Below are 13,222 nucleotides of genomic sequence, written 5' to 3'. Positions count from 1 at the left end.
CTACTGCCATTTTAAATGACAAATTTCACGTTATGGGATTTAGATTGAAGAAACGCTGGTTTAACCCACTAAAGCAACTAATTTTTCTCATTATCTGTGTCACACAGAAACCATTCTACCATCTTTTGAGGAATTAAGATGGGTTTACATAGATTATAGCTGCATTTTTAGAAACCGATTCCATTTTAAAGCAAATTTGTCTGGCAACATATTCAACCTATGCTGGGGAAAAGATACTCTTTCCAGTTGTGGGGCTGGATGTGCCTCAAGCTATCCCCATGTAAATCAGAGTGGTTTAGGTCTGCAATCATTGCTGCTGGGGAGAACAACACCCCTACAGGCAGGGCAGGCAGGAACAGCTACAGGCTCTGATCACAGCCATGAGCATCGAACAAGGACCACAGGAAGGATGTAATCACCCATCAGACACCTGAAGTGCAATTTCAACTTAACCCTTGTGTTAACAGACTTCACAAGAGAAATCCATGATTTGCCCCTGTGAAGGTTCAGGACCAGGACAACAGTGCTGAACTGTTGAACACCAATATTAAAAGTAAGTAGCATGAACATGACTAATACTGATGCTCTGTGAACTAGTTATTTACTGTCATTTTGTGGCTGTGCGTTTATGCTTTCGTTATCCAGCTTAGGCATGGATTTTAATAAAAACTAAAGATTTCAACATAGATTAAAAAAAAAAGGGTGTGTGTGTGTTTAAACTTTGGCTAAACACATATTAGAATATGACTGTTCATCCTTTATATATATATTTAATTTCAACACTAACATTTGTTAGAAGATTCAATCAAAACCTTCATTATCATATTTTGTAAGAAAATAGCATGTCCATGACTTTATGTAAGCTTAAATCTTCATCATTATTAAGATTTCAAATAACTGTTTTGAGACTTAGTATAATTCAAACAATCTCAACCTATTGGACACTAGTTCTAAAAGCATATTTTTTATATTTTAGCATTCTATAATATTATAATGAAAAAACAACTGATTGCTATTTAAAGTTACATTCTTTGCCATCACTTATTTCAATACAATAGGAAGGAAAAAACCCCACCACCTATAAGTTGCTTATGTTGTTAATTAAAACCCCAAGAAAATAAGATCTTTCAAGTTTTCATTGTTGCAGCACTCTCCAAACTATCAAGCTGCAATAAGGTCTTTTACCATCTCATACCAGCATACTCTTTGTGTAGTCACTCTACTGCCTTCTCACCTCATCCAGGGCACGTGTTCTCTCTCCTCTTGCTTCTTCCTCAGCTGCTCTCTCTTCATTGGCTCGCAACCCCTTAACAGAACCAGCCACAGCTGCATCTTATCTACACCGGCCAACCCGCCGCCCCTGAAGCCAGCCCACAGCTGTATATTGTCAATGCTAATTAGCCCAGCTTCATTCCACTACAATTAGTTAGCTTAATGGAAGGATTCCTCAAGATCTGAACATAAAAATAAACTAAACCTGAGGTGATTTATTTTTTGCAGGTCCTTGTCCTAACTCTTCAGGACCAGGACACTCACGTTGCTGTCTTAAGCCCCTGCTCGCTCACTTACCCAGAGTAGAACCTAACTTGCTACAAGTTTCCAAATCTGCAGTGCAGAAAAAGTGCAGAACAGGAAATGTCAACCCATTTTCAGACACGCTGGGAATGACATAACCTGCTATTTGGGGAGATTTCATCTTTTAGGAGACTGAAAAGTATTGTAAATGTTGAATAACGTCCTTTTCATAATAATTGGCTATTTAAACTGCCAAGAGTCAGTCAACATCTTTAGTAGCTATAAAAATTTAGATGTAACTGAAGCAAGAAAGAAGAGCACTACATGTTGCAGATAAGTAAGTCTGTGATTTGATGTACTGATCGAGTTACAAGTAATTGGAGTTAATTCTTTTTTACTAAAATGAGAGCTGAAGATGTTTAGTCAGATACTTCCATTTAATTGAAATATCAGCATATAAACAGTATTTAACACAAACAAACAAGTTTATGACTAAGAAACTGCTAGATACCCCAAGTAATCTAGATACTAGTCTCAGAGGACAGTCAGTGGCCATTTCATCACAAACTTCCATTGATCATAGTGAGTAGCAACTGTCCATGCCTTGAATAGATTAAAAATTAGTTTAAATTGTAATGCTAATAAAATCACAATACTTGACAGCCACGTGGCAAAGACAGATAAATAACAATTTTAAAAGTTTTTCTAAATCCATTTAGGCTCTTATTTGCCAAGTACACTAGTCACCTTTCGAGGACAGTTTCTCCCAGTGTTTCATTGATGGGGGGACAGTTTTGACCTTTGCTGGCTTTGTGTTTGGTGTTTTTCTTTGTAAGGACCAGTAAGAATAGTGGGATGTATACTTTGTTTTGATTCATGATGGTGTCGAAGGGAATACAGCTCCTTGAAACTGAATAAGATAGAGTTATTAGAAGGGTAGGATGACTGAGCCGGCTAATGGCTGCAGCAAAAAGTCAAGCTCTCTTTCTAGCTCTCTTAAATGTGTTCAGAAAAGTGTCAGGCAAGTAACATTTAGACCAGAGTAGGAGGGTACAGCAAAGGGATGGATGGTGTTCTTTTGTTCTTGCAAAGGAATCTGCCAATTGGCCTTTGCCAAATGAGTTATTTCTCAGTCACTAACAGCTCGTGGCTCTTCTGTATCTCTGTTTCTAAGACAAATATAAATTCCAGAACAGTAGTAAATGAAAGTATCTAGGAGCATCACTATTATCTAGAAATGTTTTTCCTATGAATTAAATCTGTCATGGAACGATGTCCTTCCATCTATTTTCTGCTAATAGGACTAAGAATTTTGTCACTAGTAATACAGAGGCAAAATGTTACCAAACCAATAAAAATCTGCTCTTCTCCCCAGAGGACATCTTTATATGCATAGATTTCCTTTAAAAGTCAGACAAAGCATAGTTCTTTCCAAATCTAGATCTTCCTTCTGTGTCTTGAAATCCTCCTCACTTAAGATGTATCTCAGAAGCAGGGGAGGAAATAAAAAAAATTAAAAAGGCGTGGGGTGGGGGTGGGAAGAGAGAAAACCAGTGAGGAAGTCTAGAAGAAAACAGAAAACCCTAGGTAAGTTTTTCTGTCTTTTTCAGCTCCTTTCTTGAAAGCTCATGGAAGCTGGTTTGAAATGTAGCCTCAGGTTTTTGGGGGTTTTTTTGCTCTTGCAGATGGCGGCTCTCAGAGGAGTCTGGAAGCTGGAGATTCCCATCTCAGTTACTGGATGGATGTGGGCAGCGCTCACACGGTGTGTAGACTTGTGTGAGGCATGCTCAGAGCATGGCTACACATGTGTCCTGGGCGCAGGTGCTGGGCTGTGGCAGGGGGCTGCAGGGGGCTGCAGGGACCCTCAGGGATCCCCTGAGGTGTGGTTGGGGCTGCCCTGTGCTGGACACAGCCAGTTCCCACTGGATCCAGCTGTGGGGGTGGCCGCTCTGGGAAAGTGTGTTAAAGATGGGGCAAAACAACTCCATGTGTGCAAAGAGGAGGGAAAGAAAAAGGGAGTGAGAAACTACAGTGTGGGCATCAAAGTCTGAGAAGGAAGAGGAGGAGAAGATGCTCCAGGCAGTGGAACAGATATCCATACTGCAGCCCATGGAGGACCCCATGCCGTGCAGAGGAAAGTGTGAAGAAGAAGGAGCAGTGGAGAGGAGATATTGACTGACGCCAACACCCATCCCCCACACCCACTTGCCGCTCGGGGTGGGGAGGATGGAGGGGCTGGGAAGGCAGGAGTGAAATTGGGCCTGGGAAAAAGGGGGGTGTGTGTGTGGAAGGTGTTATTTTAATTTTTGTCTTTGTTTCTCGCCATCCAAATTTATTCTAATTGGCAACAAATTAAACTGATTTTCCCCAAGTCAAGTCTGTTTTGTCCATGTGGTAACTGGTATTGTTAACCAATCTTTATCTCTACCTATAAACTTTCTCATCCTATTTTCTCCCCCTGTCCGGTTGAGGGAGGGGAGCGAGAAAACAGCAAGGTGGGCACCTGGCTGCTGGCAAAGGTCAGCCTGTAATGACAACTCAGCCCCTCAGTGGGCCGCAGAGACAGGAATGCCCAGCTAAGGGTCCTGGGTATTGCGCTCCAGCAGATCTGCTCAGTAAAGCTGTCTGGTAACATCTAGTTTCTGTGAACCCACCCAGGCAATATTTTTTTTCATATAATACTCTTTGCAATGATATCGAGTACTGATTATAAAGCTGCTTCCCAGGATGCAACAGATAAGCATCTATATATTGACACGCTGTAGTTGAAAACAGAGTTAACCATGTGGTACTGTGTCCATTCCCAGTGCATACACGAAAATTAAAATCAAAAGAGTGTGGACAAATCCCTTGCTAACGCATCTACAACTCCTAATTCCTGATTCTGATTTTGCAATTTTCAGTCTCTCAGATGAGTAGAATCAATGCATTGGGCCTGTGTCAGTCCAAAATGTTGTAAAGTTTTGGAGTGCTTTCAAAGCTACGCTGGGACACTGATGCTGTGCATAATACAGCATCACCATGAGTATGGAGCCACATAGTTGCGGAGCAGGGCACTATGCTGTTGCTAAGACATGAATTTGCCAGTGATGCATCTTCCTGGTTGCAGTGCATTGCTGCTATCACTTTCTAGCTTACAATTTAACACACTCGGCACAGCTGGCCAGGCAGCAGATCTGCCAGCTAATTGCCTGTCAAGAGGTCTGGAGCAGAGGCAGAAACATTGAGCTGCACAGGGAAACAGAAGATGAGGGCCAAAAGATTAGTGTCATGCTCAAAATATAAGGCTGCACAGTCACTGGCAGTGAGAACAAACTGAAATTGCTTTTCTGTTGGCAACTGTTAATGAAGTAACTCCTGAAGACTTTAAACTATGTAGTTTGGGTAAAAGCTTGAAAAAAAAGAAACCTCCTTACAGGTTTTTTTTTTCCCTCCATGGACAAAAACTAAGACCTCTATGTGCCAAGTGCCAAGAGTGTCTGACACTTGAAAGTACCAGGTGATCACATGAAATGGGTTTGTAGCTTCAGGGGGTAGGTCACCACTTGGTAAACCACTGAATCATCTGATCATCAAAAACGAGCTGAAGGAGTTGAGCTGAAAGCTCAGGGGGCTTTCATAGCAACCTGAGAAAGTTTGGAGGCTTGTAATTATGTTTTGGCTTCTGACTTTTTGTTCCTATGTGTAGTAGTTCTGGAGTATTTTTACTTTCTAATCTCAGAAATGTTCCCAGGATAGAAAATATAATTTCTGCTTCAGCTTACCTAAGAATATAGTCATTTGGCTTAAACTTCAAAAAAAAAAAAACAGGCTCAGTTTAATCACGTGAATAAACTTATTCACGTGCATAAACTTATGAAAAAAAGCAGGTTTTAATCTTTGATAGAAAAAAAAGAAGTATCCAGAAAGCATAGGAATTATAGTTTCATTACCATTTGGGAGAAAAAGAAATACACTGATATTTTAAGGCTTCTATACATTAACAAAGCTTTCTGTCTTTCTCCCCCAGTTAATGTAACCCTCCCCAACCACCTTTTGAAACATTGTAAAGAATTAAGATTGTTGCTGAATGAAAACCAGCAGTTTTATAAGATGCTTCTAACAGCCAAATTTTATAAAATATAAGAAAACTGCTGTTTTCCTACAGAACTACTGTAGAAAATGTCTCTCTATATATGCTCTATATCTTGTCTAAAGTCATAAAATAATGAAAAAATATGTTAAAAATTTACACACATTAAGCTATGTAAGTAATAAAATATCTAACTAAACACAACAGCCTGATTCACATATGCTGGAATTAAAAAAGCGGTGTATTTTCAAAGTAATTACTCTAAAATTTGTAAGTAGCTCTATGAAGAATTCCTGAAGGTATGTATCCCTTTATACAGAACAAATGTGACTTTTCCATGAAGAAGTAGTGCAATAGCAAAATTCATTGGTTTTGCACTTAACAAATAATTAGTTTTCTCTGCAGTTATATGCATTAAGTGTTTTCATTTATTATATGGAGCAATTTCATTTTAGAAATCATTGACTTAAGTTCTGCTGTTTCGAATGAAGAAAACAGCATGTTTAATACCTGCCACCACTTTCTTTTGTGTTTTGCTGTTCACATTTTTAAAGTGGACCTCAAAGAGCAATAAAGAAAAAGGAGTGTTAATACTAAGCTCAAGGTCATGCAACCACAGCACCTGGCTCTGCATACAAAGTGTTCTGTCTGTTCTGACCATTAGTTTGCAGTGTTTCCAGCCATCAAGTAATGGCATTGAGATATCAAAGTATGATAGACTGTTCTGTCTAAATTACTCTACATCCATCAGTAATTTCTGTCCAGGCACATTAGAACACATGTAAGAGTACATCTGCAGACATTAATTCTTATCAAGAAATAGTGTTTGCAAAGTATATAGCAATTGTATTGGTTGTGTAAAGACTAATCTATAAAAATAATACATACATACATATACATATACACACACATACACACACAGTGTCAAGATTTGAGATATCGTACATGATAAGACAGCAAACCTAGCAGTTAAGTGGCTTTTATTATCCCACTAAACAATATATAAGAGAAAGGAATAAACTGAAATAGGGTATTACTATTGCTTATAATCTCAGTTTCTTCACTCAGCTTCTCTCATGTAAACAATTTATAATAATGAATGATAGAAAACAGAAAGTTTGTGTGGGAGTAAAGGTAAATTGAAGCCTATAATGAAGACTGTGGAGGTGTAAACTTCACAGAGCAACAGCATGCAAATTAGATTTTTTCATTTGTGGGAAACGGCCCACAAAATTGTACCTTGAAAATCATCATAATATCTGAGTTCTCAATTTTGAATATATTGCAGTTTCTTCTTGAGTTTCAGTTATATTGCAGGTTTTGCAGTGTATTTCTACTAAGAAAAATTATACACTATACACCCTTAATATTTAAAAACATGCTTACATTTGCTATTAATAACATTAAGAAACATTACTTGGGCTTAATAAAGACTTCTAAAATATTTTAACATATGTCCCACAAACAATGTATGTTTTCTGTACAGTTTTAGCATCTCAAACTCTGCTTCTAGATGACCTTCCAGAAACGTATGTTAAGTCTGAGATTAAGAGCCAGAAAACTCAGATCAAATGTATTGTGCCCTTTTTTGGCTAAACAACTGAGTTTTAGAATTCATTACAACTGTATAATTAATACCATGTAATTAAAATGCTGAACCAGCGCAATATATACTACCCAAAATTTTTATGCCTTTGAGAATCCTCTATAGCTATCCCTTTTAAAAAAGGCAGAAATACAAAGTTGAGAAATTAACAGTAATTACAAGAAACCAGAAAACATTTCAGAATAATGTAGCCCAATAATTGAAAAGTTACCATGCATTCAAACAGTTTCAGCTGTAGATTTGACAGCCTTAATGGCAGTTATTAAAACTATGGTTCACACAGGTAACCGTGGGTTTGGAATGCAATGGAATAAAATAAATGGTTTAATTAATTTTCTTTCTCATATATTACAAAGTGCATTAAGTTTTTACTTTAGCAATTTTTTTTCTAATTAGCATGAGAACAATCACTCATAATATAAAAGTGTACTTATGAAAAAGCCTAAGGAGCTGGGTTTTATTCAGTAATGAATAGCTATATAAACAGTTTCCAGTCATCAGGAAACCAGAGGATTTAGGAATGAATAAAACACTTTCCAATTATTAATCAAGTTTTAGATGACTTTTCAGTTACAGTATTTCTCTGAACTGAAGCTGGATCTGCTTTTGCAATTGTTACAGTGCCCCAAGAAGATCTTGTGCCAGGAGAAGTACTTGTAAAGCAGAACTACCTTCCCTTCCTGTTGTCCCCACAAGATGCTGGTGGAAGGGTGACACTTTGCTCTTGCTGAAGACTTTGTGCATTTGGATGACATGTAGGTGTTGGCAGGGATTATATTCTGTCTCTGAAAAGGATTCTTCCATATCAAACAGGACTTCTAGTCATTATTAATTATAAATTAAAAAATCTAATAAAACCAGAAAGTAATTTGAGGAATTCAAATGCAAAAACCCCACCTACATAAGATAAACTTCCACTGAGAATTAATTGGAATTCCTGAAACGGATTGAATGCTGTGTCTCCTTGTTAGAAGTATTCAGATTTAAGAATTTTGGTTGTTTGCACCTATTTATAAAGTAAGAATTTAAAATTAGGCCTCGTGACCACTTCACAATGACTTTGGGTGTAAATAAATAATAATGGCAAGAGCTTGTTTCACCTTTGTGACTGAATGGTGTTATTTTTCACTGGGGAGGAAATAAACAGTAGTTTTAAACATGAAAGTTTTTATTTTTAGTTTTTTTACACTGAAAGTGAAATCTACAATGGGAACTATTTTTTTATTAAAGACTATTTAAGAATAACTTTTAGTTCACGGAGAGATTTCAGAGACAAATATTAAAACCTAGTCTTTCAACTGAATTCCAAGAAGTTTCACTGTTATCTACACATTGTCTACACTGTTATAGAAACAGGTTTTTTTGTCTACACTGTTATAGAAACATTTTTTTTTCAGAGTTTCAGCTTTGAGAATGGTCTTTAATGTCTAGGCTAAGCTGTTCACCTAACCTACTGCTTAAGTAAAAAGACCCCTCAATGACAATCCATCCAAGCTGTCTTAAGGGGGGATGATTCTTCACATGGTATATACCTTGTTTTCTTGATTGAAAGCAATTGCATCATAACTCAATTGACTACCAAGTTTTTAGGAGGATACAGTCTTGTGAGGTAATATTTGTCCTAAACACAATCTTAAATTGGGAAAACAGGGTTTGTATTCATTTTAACCACCTACAAACAAGGTACCTAAGCCAATATGGCCTTTTAGGTTCTCTTTTTAGTCAACAGAAAAAGACTGATACTGTCAGAGACCCAACAGGTGAGACTGACTAGCCTCTACTGTCTCTACAGCAGAAACAACGCTAAATTCAGCACTAAACTTTAGACAGGAAAATCAGGAGATTGAGTTGGAAAAGCATTTAATGAATTCTAAACTTTATCCTTTTTCTTGTGGAGGTTGATATATTTCTTTGGGGGATAAAAAATCCCCACAGCAGTTCAAAGAGAAGGAACAAAATAAAAAATGGGGGATAGCCAAGAACTGTAGTTTACAATGACAGCTCTTGTGATCTCTAAAGGTAAGAGTAAGGATGTTTGTGTTCAATGGGTTAATGAATTGCTTACTGATCTTAATGGCAATGGATATACTCCAAAGACTAACAGATAACCTCAGAGTTTTTGATTTATTTCATTAAGAAATCACCTATTTAGAGCCTGTCTTAATGAAATTTTCAAAAACAGAAAACAAACTAAAAGAAACCAAACAATTTTGAAGTAATTGTTATTGTACTATATATATATTGTATATTTTTATACTGATATATGTACTGGTATATATATTTATATACCTCTATAAATAAAATTGAAACCCTGCATTTTTTCACGCTTGTCAATTCTGACATATTATTATCTTTCATATTACTATCTTCTGTTAAAAATTGTACTATTTAAAGACTGTAATACTAAAATTGCCTTGGAGAAGTTAAAGGCATGTTACAAATCTGGAAGATATTGCAGATTAATCATACACTATGTATTAAGGAAGCTTTTTTTCCTCTGCATAGAAGCAAGTCTGAAACTGGAATTGAACTGATTCCATGAAGCTGTAATCATAGACAAGAATTTATAATATTGGTCCATTCAAGGAATGTATTCAGAAATCAACAATGATTCAGATAGTAAGATGCAGTATCTTCTAAGAATGCAGTGTAAAGAATTTTTCTACGTTCCCTTAAGTGCACAAACTTTCCAGAAAAAAGATTGTTTTAACATGTTGAATTTTTTTCTCAGATAGGAAGAACAAACTAACTTCTTACCAGCACTAAATCACAGTATTTTTTCTCTTAGCTATTAGATACTTTAACTATATTGTGCTTGTACTTTGATTATTTTTATATCATAAAAGAATTTAAGGTTATGGAAATGTTTATCCAGATTTACTTCTATCAGTTCCCCTATAAATATGATAATCTTTAGCTGAAAAATAAATTATTAAACATATTACATTATAAAAAATATCTTCTATATAATGCAGAACCATGGTCTTTTCTCAGTGGTACATCCCAAATTCTCATTAATTTTACCCTACTAATGCAGAAAGGTTCAATTTTAGCCCAATGACTTGCCATTATCTGAATAGTTTTAGTAAAAAAAGAAAAATGAACTATTATACTACAAGTGAATGATTTGATTCTTTTGTTAACAAATTATGTTTCTTATTCTGCCTTTCATGAGCAATAGTAACTCCTCCTTTCCTCTATTTTAAGTCATGGGACATATTTGTTTAAGCAAGAAAAATGAAATTACCTTCCTTCCAAATTTAGTGTTACACATCTTTATATCAAAAGCCAATTTAGAACAAGGTTAAGTAGAAAAAATACAGCCTCTCATTGCTTTCCTCATTTTGCCTATTGTTCTGCTGATTTCAACTGACAGGAGCATTGAGCTGGGTGGGAAGCAAGGTAAATGCAGAAGGAACAGTGAATATATTATCATTGTCTTTCTTCAGCTGCACCATCAAACCATATGGAAAAAAATGACAGTAATTCAGGATTTTGATAGGCTGAGACCTCACTTGTAGTACAATATTCATTGACCCTGAAACATATAATGTGAAGTAACCTCAAGATGCACAAGCTTGAGTGGGCAAAAAAATATCAAATTCACATAAGGAGGCTTTGCAATTAAATTACGCAAAAATCCAAGATATTTTGAACATACATTAGGGCAGGATATGGTCCTTTGAATGTTATTCTCAATGCTCGTACCAGCAGCAACCGTCATCTGAAAAAGGGGGCAACAGAGATTCTCCTGAATGGAACAGAATTTTGCACAGTGCTACATTATATTTAAATTATACCATGCTAACAAGATGAATGTTATTATCATTCAAGCAAGCTGATCTAAGAGAACAAAAATGTGGCTCAACTGAAATTCACACAAAAAAATTGAAAGTATTGTTACATCTCCTGGCTCATGAGGTGCTGAGAACAACCAGATAGCAAGTCACCTCAGCATTCTGTACTGCATTTGCAGAAGCGAACTCTGAAGCACTGTCAAACAGTCAGATAACTATGGAGAAATAATCATAGTTCCATGGTTAACTTTAATCTGAGGTGTCTACATAAAGCAAGAAGTTTACTGTTTGTGAGGTCTGAAGAAAGCAGAATCTTCTCCCTCAAATTAAAACATCTTATGGAAAGACATTAAGAGAAGTAAACCTATTAAATTATTAGGTAGAATATATCTATGAAATTGATAAAATTTCCATGTTGTCTCATACTTCTCTGTTGTACCAAATAATCAGGAGTGGCAAAATAGCAGGAAAGAAGCTATGTGCAGTTAAAAATCTGGAAGTGTCTTCAGCTATCTGAAGAATATATTTTAGCATTGAATATTATTTTTCCTCCTTTTTCATGACTTCTTCATTTATTTTTGCAGAGCCCAACATATAACATTCTTCTTTAGAAAGACCCTGACTAGCAGGCAATCTGACCAGATGACATTTCTTCAGATTCAATATTTACTTCAGAGGAAATCAACAACAGAAATTTTCAAAAAGTTCTAGAAGTACTTTTTAAACCTCTGGTTCAATCTATCCTGACTGCCATTCAAAAAACGCAAACAGTTCTAGACTAAATGTCTAAACACTCTTTCTATTGCTGAGAGCATATGTAACAATACATTCAACATTCATGCTAATTATAGTTGAGCTTCATCGTCTTTCAAAGTAAACATTGACCTAAGCTTTATTTTGTGACTATTTACCAACTCAGTTCAGTATACCTGGAATTCAGACCTGACAAAAAGACAGTATTTTTGGATTCACGTATTTTTAATAGCACAATATATCATTTGGAAAATACAACACATTGCAAGATGTGTTTTATAATGACTACTATTATAATTTATGAGGAATTTAAGCCTGACTGTATATTAAGACTTACTTTTGCAGTAAACAAAAATGTGCACATTATTAATGTTTAATAACAGCCACAGGCATGTATCCATGTTCATCTATCTAGAAGCCAAATATTGCTGATGATCTTCACATTGTGATTTGTACCACTTTTTAAATATTTTAAAGTTTTAAACTTTCGACATTTTAAAGGAGAATTATGCTATTAGTGGTAACAAAAAACGAATTTTAAACAAAACTCTCCATTACGCTGGCAAGTTCTTGGCTTCTGTTAGATTTCCCTTCTTTAGATTAACACCCTTAAAGATTTGAAAACTTTTTTATTATTTTTTAAAGGAGGTTTCAATTCATACAAAGCAGCTACTTTTGAAAAGGTATTTCCATGCAAAGCAACTTCATGGTCAATTCATGCATCATAGATGGATCTTTAAGACCATCTTTAACAAATTCTGTTGCTCTAGAATTTTGCAAGAAAAACACAATCCATGTTATGTCAGCATGACACCGTTTTAAATAAACAATATCTCAGCACAAGGATACATACACATTATAAATTTTATCCATTCATTACTTCATCTCACACATCTTTAATAACAGTTTAATGTTTATTAAATTTAATCTCAATGTTCATACATATAAAAATACTAAAAAAGGGTAGAAACAAATACAACTGGATAATATGTAAATAGTTTACACATTTTTTGCACATCTCAATTTATGTACATCTACTATATGATGTTTTTTGATAATTTTGCACTTTTGTGTGAAAAGGTAGATCTACTGTATACTTTTGACTGCTGCATCTGAGCTCTGTTAACTAATTCATCTTCACTGCCCATCCCTGCTAACAGCAATAATCCCTGAGTAACGTTAACCTAATTTTTCAAATTATCTTGTAAACAGTTTCCCCCCTCTTTCCTCTTGTAAAACTGTGATTAAAAGTTTATTGGTGAAAGGTATAAAATGAACAGTGTTCAATTCTAGCAGCTGGTAGGTTTGATCCAGTATTTTGACTTTTCAGGCCTACTATGAGAAACTTTATGTAATTGGAAATGAGTGATCGTTGGTATTTCAATGCTGTAAGGCTATTTCCTTATAGAGATGGTAATTTCCTGTCCAACTGGACTCATAGTACCTAAAATGTCGTGTAAAAGAAATGAAAGAAAAATA

General features: G+C 35.7%; 1 protein-coding gene across 8 annotated transcripts in view; it reads right to left on the bottom strand.

Annotated features, from left to right (window-relative positions):
• The window catches only part of PPFIA2 (PTPRF interacting protein alpha 2), a 353,334-nt gene that overhangs the window by 158,032 nt on the left and 182,080 nt on the right, over window positions 1-13,222 (bottom strand). For all 8 annotated transcript variants that reach the window (XM_037389538.1, XM_037389537.1, XM_037389539.1 and 5 more), the window contains exon 3: window positions 10,855-10,917. In XM_037389538.1, coding sequence (XP_037245435.1) covers window positions 10,855-10,917 — 63 coding nt within the window. The remainder of the gene's footprint in view (window positions 1-10,854; window positions 10,918-13,222) is intronic.

This window comes from Falco rusticolus, chromosome 5 (assembly GCF_015220075.1).
Source record: "Falco rusticolus isolate bFalRus1 chromosome 5, bFalRus1.pri, whole genome shotgun sequence".
In the NCBI taxonomy this organism is placed as follows: Eukaryota; Metazoa; Chordata; class Aves; order Falconiformes; family Falconidae; genus Falco; species Falco rusticolus.
Note: the sequence above shows the minus strand (reverse complement) of the source record. Positions and strands in the feature narration are given on the sequence as shown.